A 16091-nucleotide genomic window follows, 5' to 3' on the forward strand; every position below is an offset into this window, starting at 1 on the left:
CGATTCAAAGTCATTTTGTTGCATGATAACGCTCGACTGCATGTCGCGAAAAACGTAAAGCAGGCACTTCGAGTGCTTGAATGGAAAGTTCTGCCGCACTCAGTGTACTCTCCAGATTTGACACCGTCGGATTACCATCTCTTCCGATCGATGCAATACGCACTTACGGACACACACTTCTCCAGTTACAACGAAGTCCAAAAATGGGTGGATGAATGGATCGCCTCGAAAGGACACCGCGTTCTACCGTGGGATTGCTCTGTTGCCGGAGAGATGGGAAAAAGTAGTAGAAAATGGAGGAAATTACTTTTATTAAGATATTCATTCATCTTCCCTTCGAAACAAATCGATTTTCGAGACGAAAAAACGATAGGAATTAAGTTTAACACCTAATATTATCAATTAAAGAAAAACCCCTGTTAATGGAAATATTATTTATCTAAAATTTTAAAAAGCTTATATGTGAAATAATTATTTCTAAAGCACCAAAAAAGGTAAGCAAATGTATGCGTCCGGGGTAGCAAACGAAATGTCCGGAATTTTCGGTTCATCAGTTCTAGTTTTTACCTTTTTGAAATGGCAACCCTACCCTAAACTAATTTATGATATATGTATACATATTTGTAAACGAGTATGATCTAAAGTGCAGATTAACCTCTTATTTTAACATACACGGAAAAGTCTACCATCAATGCAGCTTGCGGATATCGATGTTTTATTGAAGATATGTATTATATTATACATACTATATATCACGATTTTACTTTCGTGTTTTTACAATACGCAAATAAAATTTGTACTATATGCTCATGCTTATATGCTCATGCATGAAGTTAATGAGAGCGATCAATCGCACTTAGATATCTTTTGTTATCTTTTGTTAGTGTTTTGTTAGTGATCTTTTGTTTTTTGTTAATGTTGTATAAATCTAGGGAAATACTACATTATACGTCACGTATACTATAGTACTTTCCTAGGATTTCGTATACGGTTCTTTTTAAGAATAGAGGTCCAATTTTGTAGTACTAGAAATAACTGATCTTTTTTGTAATATTTCAAAAAAATTGCAGATTCTTTTTCTGTAACATTTCATCAACCTTTCATCAATGTTTCATATGCAATAATCGTGGACATTTTGCTATTCCAGTAGAGGGATTCTCTAAACGTCTTATTGATGATTGTCACTATCGTTAACTAGCGACAGCCAACAGCAGGACAATCTTGGAAGAAAGAACGGTACTAATTGGCTATCGTTAATTAACGATAGCGACAATTGTCGATAAAACGTTCAGAGAATCCCGCAACAGAGCTGTCTCAGAAATGTTGCAGACATATGTCGCAATTTTTATGAAATGTTTTACTTTTCAATTGAAATATTTCTGAGATGTTTCTGAAAACTTTCGGTGCTGGGTGGAAAGGATGAAATTACCTAGGTATTATTCGGATAGGAATCTGAACATAGCCCTGAAAACGCTATATTTTAAAATTTAATATAAAAATCACCCGTCTGCATCATCATGGCGAACATTCTCCAGACTCTGCCTTGAGGGTCTCTACGAGGAACAGCTATGACTACATTCATACGGCACGCTTAATCGGGTTTAACAACATCTATAGTTATTGAAATTGACCAATCATAGCTGTTCCTCGGAAGAATGAAACGACTGTGATTGGCCAGTTTCGTAACTACGGGTGTTATTAAACTAGAGCACTATAATATAGGTATTCGCATCCGCCATTTTTAGTCTCTTCCCCACTCTTTGTTCTCTTTTCAATCTTCTTAATTTTAACGGCCAAATGGAGAGAGAAAGCAAGGGATTGAGGAAAGGAGCAAGAGAGTGAGAAAAGGACTAAAAATGGCGGATGCGAATACTCATATTATATAATAGTGTCTTAATTAAACCCGGATTAAGGATGCCGTGTAAATGTAGTCTATGATTGGCCAATTTTATAACTATGGATATTATTAAATCCGATTAAGCGTGCCGCGTAACAGAGGTCATTGAATCTAAAGTAATCTGAGTATTTTATATTCAAATAATGACGTTGCTACTTGCATATTTTGATTGATGAAAAGTTATCGCATAATAACACACAATTCATAAAATTACTTTTAATACGACGTAACAAGACTTATAGCATTTTCAGCTCGACCGGGTTTGCATCAATCTGGATTGGAAAATGCCTTGCTATTTACGTTTATTAACATTACACATTATCTACCAATAAGAGAGCACGAAACATCATTAATTCAATTCAGGTTGGTGCAAACTCGATTGAGCCGAAAACGCCATTAATAAAATGGCGTTTTTAGCCGAGACACACGATCTTGAGCTTGTACAGACTGTAAGCAAAAATTCAGTTGAATCTAATAGCGTTTTCGATTCGAAAAAAGTTAGTGCCGACTTAAGTTAGTTCACACCAACACTGGACGAGTTCCATGGGTTGCACTGAATAGTTCAAAAGAACCAAGATTTTTAGTGCTAAAGCTGAAGTGCCATTTCGAGTTGTAAAATTGTAAGGACTTGACTAGACTGCAGGAAAAACGCAGAAAAATAATTTCGACATCTCATGTTCATAACTTTAAGTAATGATATTTTACTATATGTAATTAAATAATATATAAGATATCAAGAATATCATATATACACCATATGTACATACTTATCAATAATTGTACACATTTGCATATGTTGCGTTTTCAGTTCAACCGCGCAGATTTACTTGTCCTTATTGTATATCCTTATACTGTGACAAAACGATGCACTGATATCCTATATATGTATCCAGTGCACTGAACTGACACCGTTAAAATATCTCGTGCCACTTAGTGCGCACTACGCAAGTGTCGTGCGGTCAAATGAACACATGACACTAGTCAAGTGCGCATTGGCACTGCCAATCGAACACGCTCTTGACATTGAGTGTAGCCAATGAATCCCAATCGAAAACGTTATTACTTGTCATAATAAAAAAAGAACGTGCATTCAACTTCGTTATGACATCACAAATAAGAATTATCTGAGTTTCGATGTAAATAGAAAGCAACTAAATTTATTCACCATAGAATTTATACAAGAGTTTGTTTATGCAATTAACCCTGTTTATTATAAAATTTTTTTTACAAATTTTGTATTATTCAGTTACAATTTAAAAAAGGTATATACAAATGAAAATAATATCACTCTCCATGATACGCTATTATCAGGTTAACATTCCGAACAAGCTCATGACACATACAAAAATGTAAGGCCGTAAGACATAAGGCCTGTTCTTTTTAACTGAACTTTTGCACCAGTTCATCTTTCTCGTTCTTCTTTCCTCCTCTGGAGAGAAAAGGAAAAAAGATGAATTGGTGCAAAAATTCAGCTAAAAAGAACAGGTGTATTATCACTAAGCGAATTAGCCAATCACGGTAAAGACCGTAAGGTCAGTAGCGAATCCAATGTTACGATTTCCTTACTGCTTATGTGTTACTGCCTTACGTTTTTGTATGTGCTTCAATCACAATGCATGGCACCGACGAGATACTATTAAAGACCAATATCCTTACGGGGGTTCGCGTCCTTGTTAATATTGAAGCGATTAAGAGTAAAAAAACTGATAATATTGTACTAGTTTTATGATTTATTAGTTTAGTAGACGTGTTTATCGATGCATATGCATAAAAACTCAATAATACTCGATTTTTGTTTAAATTATGATTTCAGTGTTATTGTCAAAGTTTAATTATCAACAGAGATGATAACTGCAGAGAAAAAAATTGTAATTTTCGGCAATATATAGGATATTATAGTTTTACAAGTATGTATATTTATTTATGGAGCATTTATGTATTTAGGTGTACAACTTTGCTTCCGCCGTTTTTTTTCCGAAATTCGAGGCTTTATTGTAAAAAACTGGTTATACATTTATGATTCAAAGTATTGTCCATCGCTGGCCACTACTTTCTCTCATCTTTCGGGCAGCGTACGAATCCCGTGTTGAAAAAACTGGTCATCTTTTGAGGCGATCCACGAATCGATCCAATTTTTTACTTCTTCGTAAGACCGGAAATGCTGGTCAGCCAGGCCGTGTGCCATTGATCGAAACAAGTGATAGTTAGAGGGAGCAACGTCTGGAGAATACGGCGGGTGAGGTAGGACTTCCCATTTCAACGTTTCCAAGTATGTCTTGACCACTTTCGCAACATGGGGTCGAGCACTGTCATGCTGCAAAACCACTTTATCGTGTCTCTCGTTGTATTCAGGCCGTTTATCTTTCAATGCTCGGCTCAAACGCATCAATTGCGTTCGATACCGATCGCCTGTGATTGTTTCAGTCGATTTTAACAGCTCGTAATACACTACGCCGAGCTGGTCCCACCAAATACAGAGCATGAGACTTGGAGTCGTGAATATTCGGTTTGGCCGTCGACATGGAAGCATGGCCAGCGGGAACTCCCCATGATTTTCTGCGCTTGGGGTTATCGTAATAAACCCATTTTTCGTCCCCAGTCACAATGCGATGCAGAAATCCCTTCCGTCTTTGCCTTTCACAAGCAAACAAACGCCGTTCAACATCTCTCGGCTTCAACTCGTACGGCACCCAATTTCCTTGCTTCTGAATCATTCCCATGGCTTTGAGGCGTTTTGAAATGGCTTATTGAGTCACTCCCAATGATCGTGCCAATTCTTCTTGATTTTGACACGAGTCAAGTAATGCCTCCAATTCTGCATCTTCGAAAACCTTCTCTCTTCCACCGCTATGCCGGTCTTCGACGTCAAAATCACCGTTCTTGAAGCGTTGAAACCACTCACGACACGTTCTTTCACTAATAGCGGCCTCACCATAAGTATTTAAGCGCATTCGATGAGCTTCAGCCGCAGATTTCTTCATATTGAAGCAGAAAATTAAAATTTCCCGCAAAAGACGAGAATTTGACTCGTAAACTGACATTTTCAATCGAGAATAACTTTATGATGCAGACACAAATCGACTAATGTTTCTATGGGGTTATGTTGACAGATGCCCAAGTTTATTGTATGACGTCTATGATCTATTTATTTCACCCACCACTTACCGCTAAAGCCATCTATAGGAAAACGGCGGAAACAAAGTTGTACACCTAATAATAAAAAATCATAAATTTAATAATGTATTAGCCAAATATTTATCACTAATAAGATTTTTTTATTCGAACCGACAAGAATTAAACACTAAGTATAAGCGTATTCAGGTCAAAGCTAGATCTTTTTTGCCAAAATAATTCCTAGTGAATTATCTATATCCTATATATGTACATGCATATATATCATATTTTTGTAGTTATTCAAACTGCGTGCCGAAATTTTTCCGGACTTTATCTAACGAAATTAAACTACTGCAATAATATCACAAGTTAAATTAAATTGACAATGTGCTGAAAAAATTAAATAAACTTATTGCGAAAAATATTACCTCGGCCGGGACTTGAACCCGGATCTCTTTGTAAAGAGATCTCTTTGTAAAGAGATCCGGGTTCAAGTCCCGGCCGAGGTAATATTTTTCGCAATAAGTTTATTTAATTTTTTCAGCACATTGTCAATTTAATTTAACTTGTGATATTATTGCAGTAGTTTAATTAAGTGCCAAATATTTATGTTAATATTGGCAAATTTATATCTTCTATTATTAACAATTTTTTTTATTATTAGCAATTGTCGATAAAGTCAGCATTTTTCAGTTACCTCCGGGCCCTTGGGGCCCTTTTTATACCGCCGAAAATTTACCCAGGGTTGACGGTCTTTAATAGCTTCTCGTCGATGTGCATGGTCTCGCTTCTCTCACATCCACTTCCACAACAACTGTCAGAACCAATCACGGAATAGTCGGCATTGACCGATCTCTACATAGAGGATCTCTAAAAGCGGTATTCATAGTCGATTCTAATTTCAAGACCGTCTTAAGTACAGTCTTAAGATGTCATGCACCTACCAGAGAGCCGTATTAGCATCTTGAGATATTACTTAAAACGATCTTGAGATAAGAACGGGTTATGAATACCGCCTTAGCTAGGTGTATATCAATTTCACACGAGCCAATTGCGCACAAGCCAATCACAGCACCAGAATCAAAAGATAAATAAAAACTCCTTATGCAAAAGTCGCTGTGATTGGCAGTGGGCAATTGCAACTCGTCGAGCAACAGTGTGTAAATGAACAACTTCCTCTCTAGGTGTGATTGTACATGTCAAGTATTTTACACTGGAAACAACTCTACAATTATCTTTGTTTGGTGGCACACATTTAATGATGTTCATTTTATTCTTAAACATTATTTATTGATCTAGAATATTTCAGAGAATTGTACTGTTTGAGAATAATTAAATATATTTAACATAAAAAGAATTAAGTGAAATATTTTATCATTACTTACGTTGTTTTCCGAAGCATTCATAGCCGATACAACCGGGCATGAGAAAACAGACGAATAGGAGCAACGCGATCAGGATGAGTCCTACTCCTACCACAATTACAATTAACAGGCCCCACGGGCCTAAGAAATCTTCGTGTAACATTCAATGAAAATCACTGAAATTCGAATTCAAAGTTACTTACATCGATTATAGAAAAGTTACTTTTTAAAAGTAACTACTCTTATGCGGGGTCTACAATAGAAGTCGTAGCAGTCGTAGGATCTTAAGTCGTACAAAATTCCAATCATAGTCGATTATTCTTCTCATATTCTATTGTGATTGGTTAATTTTCTACGACTTAAAACTCTACGACTGCTACGACTTCTATTGTAGACCCCGCTTTACGGAAAAAAAACTGCTGGTGCATAATAGTGCACAGTAGTGACAACTACTGACATTCAATAGTGTAACTACTGAAACACAGTAGTATCACTGCTGGTATGAGTAGTATTCGTAACTAGTAGTAGTGTAGAAGTCTTAGGTTGGCGTCCCATGAAGTGGAAATTTACTGCGGATCGAACGGAACAGCGCGACCAATCACAACTCTGCAGTCGTTACTCTGCTTTCTTTTCTGCGATTGTGATTGGTCTCGCTGTGTTCCGTTCCGCTGTAAATTTCCGCTCCATGGGACTTTAGCCTTATGCCTTTATTGACAATTACGACTGACGGTTGTCCGATTACTTCAACCAATCACGATGTAGCGAGTCCATCGTAATTGGCTGAAATAGAACCAAGCAATCATAATCGTCGATCGGTAGTCTGATACGGAGACATTAGAAGAATATCAGACTACAGGAGCACACCATGTAATCTTTCCACCATGGATTGACATGGTGTACTTAGAGTCCTAGATTTATAAGAGAAGCGCGACTGGTGTTAAGTGTTCTGATTAGAGAGCCTCACAGGGAGAGAGTGGCAAATTGCATAACGTCCTTGTTGAAAATTCTTGTAAGTTTTTTGTACCAGATCTTAAAAGAATTGTATGTGATCAATTAAGATTATTAAATAAACGTACATGATCATATAAGAATCTTATGTGAATCTTACCAGTAATCTTTAACCTGACCTTAATAATTCTGGAATGAATCGTACACGACGATTTTTATTGCAATGAAAAAATCTTATAAGGCCTTATAAGAAACTTTCAAAAAATAATTTCTTTACAGGCTCATCTAAGAATATGGTATTAATTATGATTCTGAAGTGTTTCATGAAAAATCATTTATCAGTCTTAATAAAAACATAATTACGGAATAATATATTTTCCATGTTGATACAAGAAACTGGCATGAATCATACACGACGATTTATATAGCAATGAAAAGATCTTGCCTTAACCTTATAAGAAACTCTTAAAAAATAATTTTTTTACAAAATCATCCAAGAATATGGTATTAATTATGGATTGTATGATTCCTAAAGTTGGCAGGAAGTGGTGGATAGGATACTGGGAGAAAAGAGGGAAGGAAAACAATGGATGAGAAAGGTGGAGGAGGAAAGGAACAGAAATGGGAAAGGAGGAAGGGAGAGGGCGAGAGGGGAGAGAGAAGGGGAGAGCGAGGAAGAGGAGAGTGAGATATGAGTGATGAGAGAAGAGTAAATGATTGAAAAAATGGAGTTGAAAAATGAGTGGTGAATGAGGGAAACGGAAGTCCTTGGCGTAGGATGTAAGGTGGCTGTAAGTTAATTTTAAGTTTAAGTTAGTAGTAAGATAAACGAAGAAAGTAGGAATAAAAGAAAGCGAAGGCGATGGTAATGCGTGCGAGGCGATGTGCGATGCAAGAGTTAGAATAAGTGAAAAATATATACGAATGGAAACGGATGTCCTTTGTAACCCCATAGGGGATCAAATAAAGATATCTATCTATTTATCTATCTGTGTATGATTCTTAAGAGTTACATGAAAGATCATGTATCAGTCTTAAAAAAACATATATTGAATGCAAAAATTCGTGCCCGATTTATTATTCAAAGTTCAAACAGCTGCAATTTTGTTAAAAATAAATGAAATTTAAATTTAAAAAAAGAGTTTTAAAGCTTGAAATCTCAACTTTCGAATGGTTATTATATATTTTTAATTTATATGAGTTTTGTAATTTTTACATATAGAAAACTACGAGTTAAACAAAATGGGAAATTTTTTCTTCACTTTGTGGACCTGTCACATACTTGAAAAAAATTTGCAAAAATTTTTAAATTTTTAATGTAAAAGCTTAAAGTTTTATCTATAAAATCGTTTATAAAAAATATCCCTACGATTGTTTGTTACTGAGTTGTTGCGAATTAAATAAAAAGAATATGAAAATAAAAAGAATTTATTCTGAGGCCGGTATTCATAGTCGGGTCTTATATTTAAGACCGTCTTAAGTACAGTCTTAAGATGTCACGAACCAATCAGAAGGCCGCATTAGCGACTTAAGACATTACTTAAGACGGTCTTAAAATAAGAACCGACTATGAATACCGGCCTGATTGCTCATAACCACGGGAGTGAAACTAATATCATGGTTTCCGGTAACACCGAAAAAATAGGGGCACTCGAAAGTGGGGATTGAAGTGACCAATTAGAAAATAGCACGTGACACTATGTCATTTCCACCATTTTCGCAAATAGAATAGTAACGTACGAATCGTACGAATGCGTATGTACTGCATAATACGTATAAGTACGTACAAGTTTCAAACATCAAGCAGTTAGCCTACAAAAGGTAAGTACAATAAACTGATTTAATTTATTATAATTGTTAATATTACTATCAATTTGTTATCTTTTAAGTCTTTATGAAAACGTAACCTCATCCCAGTGAACTTGCACTTTTTATTCTTTGAAATCGTCGAGATGAAACAAATTAATAGTTCTTTATACAGAATTTACAGAAAGAGAAGCTATATTAATGCTAATTTTATTTCAGCCTATTTCGTTAATCCACAAATCGTATGGCTTATTGGACATTTCGTGCCAAGCCCTGCTTTAAATGCATGGTACATAGCCATAGACTTGCTGTCGTAATATTTATGATTAGACACTACTAAATTTTTACATTTTTTAAATTTTAATCGCTAGCTAGTCGTCTAAACGTGCTAGAATGTTCATCAAGAACTGTGAAGCTTATAGAGCGTCTTCATAAAGCTGCAACTTACAGCGCTACTGTATTATGAGATGAAGTGAGATAATACGATTTTTCTTTCTCGCACAATTTCAATGAAAAATGGCAGCCACTTCAGATGGTCAGACTTTGATTAGAGGGTCTCTAGTGTAGAAGTGTCACTAGGTTTGTTTTCTGTTCTTGCACGAGGATTGTATTAGAACAAAGACACTAGATACGTATTCTCATCCGCCATTTTGGTTCCACTTGATTGATAGGTTATAGTACGATTAGTGACAAAGGTAAATGTAAAAAAGAGCCCGCACACTTCAAATTTTGATAAAAATATATTTAATCGATTTTCGTGTGAAACTGAAAATGTGACAAGAAAATCGTGTCGCTCTGCTTCTATAGTGTTGGGTTGGGCAGAACGGTGCGAGACAAAATATCGGGGCAACTTACCCTTTTCTGCGCGCGCATCTTGACATTTATATTACTGAGAGAGGTAAAGGTTTACAATACCTCGGTCACCTCAAATTTTAATAAAAATAGAATCAATCGATGCGTTTTCGCATAAAAATGAAGATTCTACAAGAAAAAAGTGTTACTCTACCCCACGAACAGAGATATTAAGCGTTAAAATTAACGAGCATTGAAGTTAGGAAATCTGACAGCCACGAAATATTGCGATGCAAGCATGCGCTGCGGTCTCAAATCCGCTATTTTAAAACAAGTTCTTTGCTCTAAAATACAAATTCACGACTTTAAAACAAATTTTCTACTCTAAAACACAAATTTACTACTTTAAAACAGATTCTCTGTTCTAAAACATAAATTCACTACTTTAAAACAAACTCTCTGCTCTAGAACACAAATTCACTATTTTAAAAAACCACTTATATCAATAAACTGCTGACTTAATGTGATAGAAAAAGATAGACCTGATTCCGAGATTTCCGAACTGTCCTTGTTTAATTTCTATATGCGTATATATGTGTCCTATCTGTGAGTACGTGTGAATTTAGCCATGTAATTTATACATGTGTGAGTGAAAAAACTCAAATATGGCGCTGCCCACCGCTACCTTCAAACATGGAGGCAAAGTTGGCAGTCTATTTATAAGTCTGTGTTTAAAACAAATTCTCTGCTCTAAAACACAAATTCACTACTTCGAAAACAAATTTACTGCTTCCAAAACACAAAAATAATATAAGAAAGTAATTTGTGTTTTTAAAGCAGTAAATTCGTCTTTTTAAACCAATGAATTTATTTATAAAGTAGTAAATTTGTTTTTAAAGTAATGAATTTGTTTTTAAAGCAGAGAATTTATTTTTAAATCGTGAATTTGTGTTTTAGAGCAGAGAACTTGTTTTAAATTAATGAATTTGTGACCACAACGCATACTTGTATTGCAGTATTTCGCGGTTGTGACAGATTTCCTAACCTCAATAATAGTCAAATTTAACGCTTAATGTCTCGATTCACGGGGCATAGCAACGCTTATTTCTGCCAGATTCTTTCATTTCATGCAAAAACGCGTCAAATAAGCTTAATTTTATTGATTTTTGAGCTGCTTATGTTAAACTGTATAATTACCTTCATAATATACCTCTTATACCATCAATGTCATCCTCTACAAATTATGGAACTTTAATGTACTATATCTCCTAAACCAGTGGCGTAGCGAGAAAAATGTTTCGGGGGGGGGGGGGGGGGGGGGAAAAAAAAAAGGGAGGCTGTAGAAATCAGTTTTTAAAATGTTCTTTTTTATATTAGTGACATATTTGGTAAGCATAAACAAAAAAAGTTTCGTTTAAAGCAAAATAAATTCAATAGCAAAAAAGTTTGATATTTTACATGTCGTTGTAATGTCGCGTTTCGCTGACGCTGCATATAAATTGTCGTAATTTTTTTACTATTACATTTAAAGATCTAAAACTGTCCGGAAAACTTCTTCAAATATTCAACTACAATGTAGCATTAATAAAAAATTTTAATTCGAAAATTCGTAACACAATTTTAATGTTTGAAGAAGAATTCACTAAACTCGACAAAATATTATTAAAAATCCGCCATTTTGTTGTAAAGTGTTTCGAAAATTTCAGAATAGCTCTACAAGTCGCAGAATATGTCAAAGATTATTGTGTAAAAATTTGAATAATAAATATAGAGGAAAGGCCCCTATTATGAGATGCCGAATTCATTTTGCATAAATGCTAAAAGCAGAACTTAAAAAAATAATAGGTCATTTTGAAGAGAATTTAATAAGCTTTAAGATAACGTTATATAAAATTTAATTCAAATTCCATTTTTTTTTTTAAATTAAAGAAATGTAAAACGTGAGCAAATCACTGAATTAAAAAATTGTGCTCCTAATATGAGATGCCCCAAGAAATCAACGGTAAAACGCAAAATATATCAGTATTACAATTAAAAAACTTTATTTCATGTTTCTAAAATGCAAACAAACACAGCCAACGTGCGTGAAAAATGAGCGTACGATAGATTATACCCAGAATTTGTCTTTAGGTAGTTGGAATCAAGCATCGCAGAAATAGGCACTCGACGTTCATTCCGGTTGTCCTTTTTATTATAGTATAATAACATTTACTCTTTAGCAACGATTTTCACTATAACATAGGAGAATGGGTATTTCATATTAGAAATACCCTGGGTATCTCATATTACGATTTCCACGCCTTATGGTTTTATGATCATCAAATCTAACTTCTGTAATTAAACAATTTAACATATCCCGTATTTTTCTATTAGTACGACCTTACTCTATCACTACATGAAGAATTTATTGCCAAATATTTATTTATTAAATAATAAACAAGATTTAAAGGCTCATTTCAATGAAACTTGAAGATATTCAAATTCTAAAATCTTTTTTTACAATGATTACAGGTATGATCTAATAATGAATTTTCTACTAAATAGTCTTCAATTCAAGAACAATAAATTCATGGCGTTCCAATAGGTAGCGTTTATTAGTTTAGCAGAAACGCCGCTATCTCATATTAGGCGCCTATCTCATAATAGGGGGCTTTCCTCTAAATATCCGACTGAAATTTCGCGAGTTGAAGTGCTGCCGTTCTCCCACTTTTTGCGATTGTACTAATAGCAACATTTTTCTTCTGTGTACTTTATCGAATTTTTGTTTACGTGCCAAATATAAACGAAAATCAACAAATATATTTTTAATACATAATAAACGATATTTTTGCTAATTAAATTAAATATTAGAACTATCCCGACAGGATTTAATTTCCTCTCTCAAAACAAATTTATATTTACGGCTCAACAATTTTTTTACACATTCTTATGAAATTATTGAAATTATTCAGAATTTCGGGGAGCTGTAGCCCCCCCCCCTGGCTACGCCACTATCCTAAATCAATGCCGTCCCCGATTTTTAATTCTTGTGGGAAATCACTCAGAACACTCTCCTTTACAACATATCTAAAAGTAAGACACTCGAATCGGTGAGATGTAACCTAAAGTATACATCTACTTAATTAGTTTATCGATCTCCTACATGCTCCCGAGTTTGGCCAAATTTAAATTCGGGACACCCTATATATGCATATCCAGTTCTATGAACTACACGTTCACTAAATTTTTTGAAACATAATCTGATTGAGGTGATATTTTTCATAATAAATTTTATAGTACATGGCATTACTTTAGTCAAAGTTAAAGGTATTAGTAAAATTTGTTGTTATGTTGATTGGGTACATTCAGAACGATAACCACACACTCAGCGCTCAATGAACGGTAGTCGTTCTGAATGCACACATTGGCTCCGTTCAGCAGACTCAACAGTTGAGTGAGCACTCGCTGCTATTGATGTATTCTTTCAGATCTAAAATGCTGATTGGATAATCTAAAAAAATACTAATAGTAGCGAGCAACTGTGAAGTCCGCTGAACGCAACTATTGATTTATTCATAGCATTCTTAAAACGTCATAAAATAATCATAGAACCGCATTAGTATCTTCCTCTACAACACGAAATATTGCAGCAATATTGTAGCAATATTTCAATAATGCGCAATATTACAAAAAATGCAGCAATATTGCTGTAATATTGAAATTTTAATATTTTATTGGAATATTGCAACAATATTGCAAAATATTGTAATTTTAATATTTTGTAGAAAATATTACGATATATTGTTGCAATATTACAATTCAGTAAATAAGTGCGCGGCTCCCCCACGAGAGAGATACGTTTCTCGTAAGGAAAAAATCCAGGACTCTTTATTTTTTTAAAGGAGTACGCAAATCGAGTTAACGAGTCTCCGGAAATTCTCTACTTTTTTTTAATGTACTTGCTAGGCTCCCGAATATTTTTTTATTATAACTTTATTATATGTATTTTGGAATATAATGCTAAGCAATAATATAATTAATAAAACTGGAATAATTATTGAAATTCTCTCTCTCTCTCCATTTTAATAATTATTTTCAATTTTAATAATTATTGAAATATTACATAAGGTTATAACAATATGTATGCAATATTTCTCCAAATATTGCAGCAACATTTAATTTTTGCGGACATAGGAATATTGCTTCAATATTGTAGCAATGTTTTATGAAATATTGCAATCTCTCAAAATATTGCTGCAATATTCTTGCAATATTTCGTGCTGTAAAGGCTAAGACGTTATACTTATTAGGTGTTAAACTTAATTCCTGCCGTTTTTCGTCTCCAAAATTGATTTGTTTCGAAGGGATATACCTTAATCAAAGTATTATTAATAAAGTATTATTAATTAGTAATAAAGTAGAAAATGGAGGAAATTACTTTGATTAAGGTATTCATTCATCTTCCCTTCGAAACAAATCAATTTTGGAGATGAAAAACGGCAGGAATTAAGTTTAATACCTAATAAAACAGTCTTGATTTAAGAACGGATTATAAATACTGTGGCCAAAGATTGAAAATCGAATATACAGGGTGTTTGAAAATTACCGGGTAATCGATCACGAGCAGGTGGAACGGACCGAATTGAATCGAAAATTCTTATACCATTTTGTAGGTTGCGCAATAGTTAACGAGATATTACCGTTTAAAGATAGTCGAATAAGCGCGTCCGGCCGGCCTACTGCTGCCGAATATACAACCTACCGTCCCGACCGATCGCACGGCGCACGGGCCGCTGGGAGTGGGGATGGCCTGCTAGGGGGCTGCGTTCCACTTAACGCTCGCAATGCTCGCGAGCATCGTTTGTCCTTGTTCAACATTTGATAAACGACAAGGATGAAATGATTCCACGAGCGTTATGAGCGTTAAGTGAAACGCAGTCTAGGCGTGCCGTTCGAGTCAAGACGTTTAGTGGCAGTTCCCGCTCCCCGCGCGTCTAGCTATTGACGGCGGATATTTGGCGCTTTAGAAATAATATCTCGATTATCGCGAAAATTTGGAAATTGGGAATGATCAAGAATCTCTTCGAAAACTCAGTTTAGTTCGTTCTAAAGCGTGCACATGTACATACAGAAAAATGTTACATAAATATTATTTGTTTCCAGTAAATAATAAGTGTATTTTAAAATTATATTATTAAACAAAATTCTTTATAAAGATAATCGTTACTCTAAAGAAGAATAAAAATTGCGTCCTCTCTTAGCATTCAAATGATATTTTTCTGCATGCACACGATCGCTAATGGAAATTCGAACACCCGCATAAATTTCATCGAATGATCATGTAAAAAATTAAGACATTATAAAACAGCAATTGTATTATTGTTTAAATAATTTTAGATCACTTGCACACATACTACCAATTGCAAAAGTCTTATAAATTATTTTTAATTTAATATGCCAAAATGGTTTACCTTTATTTCGTAAAATTTGATATCACAATCGGTAAATTTCAAAAATTCCCTATTATCATATTGAATTAAAAATAATTTGTAGAGCTTTTGCTAGTCTATCCTTCACGTATGGGGATAGGCTGGCAACATACACCATAGAATGAGCCCACATTTGTGTTCTCTGAGCGAATTTTTGAAATTTATTAATTATACTCAATGTTCCACGAAGTAAAAACGATACTTTTTGACATACAAAATTAAAATTAATTTATAAAGCTTTTGCAATTGTTAGTATGTGTACAAACGACCTAAAATATATTTAAAAAATAATACTATTGCTGTTTTGTAAAATCTTAATTTTTTACATAATCTCTCGATAAAATTTATGCTAGTGTCTGAACTTCCATGAGCGGTAGGTACACGAATACTAACGGCGCACCCAGAAAGATTTCTTCCATTCAAAGAAATGTATCTTTTCTGTTGAAGAAATAATGGACTGGTTTGATGTCAAAGAAAAATCTTGACTCGCGAGCCTACACCTAGAGAAAGGTTTCTTCTATTCAAAGAAATGTTCCGTTGCTATACAGTTCAAGACGAACTTCTGTAGCCCTGTGCTTTGAGTGGTTTAAAAAATTCAAAAGTGGCGATTTTGACGTGAGAAACGAAGAACGTGGAAAACCACCGAAAAAGTTTGAAAACAACGAATTGCAAGCATTGTTGGATGAGGATGACGCTCAAACT

At 34.5% G+C, this 16091-nt stretch overlaps 1 protein-coding gene across 5 annotated transcripts in view; it reads right to left on the bottom strand.

Annotated features, from left to right (window-relative positions):
• The window catches only part of Syt20 (synaptotagmin 20), a 41509-nt gene that overhangs the window by 22118 nt on the left and 3300 nt on the right, over positions 1–16091 (bottom strand). For 4 of the 5 annotated variants that reach the window (XM_018511964.1, XM_018511963.1, XM_018511968.1 and 1 more), the window contains exon 2: positions 6397–6551. In XM_018511964.1, coding sequence (XP_018367466.1) covers positions 6397–6538 — 142 coding nt within the window. In that variant the 5' untranslated portion in view covers positions 6539–6551. Of the gene's footprint in view, positions 1–6396; positions 6552–6781; positions 6799–16091 lie in introns of those variants that run through there. The other variant, XM_018511965.1, reaches the window with a different exon arrangement.

Source organism: Trachymyrmex cornetzi, unplaced genomic scaffold (assembly GCF_001594075.2).
Source record: "Trachymyrmex cornetzi isolate Tcor2-1 unplaced genomic scaffold, Tcor1.1 scaffold39, whole genome shotgun sequence".
Lineage (NCBI taxonomy): Eukaryota > Metazoa > Arthropoda > Insecta > Hymenoptera > Formicidae > Trachymyrmex > Trachymyrmex cornetzi.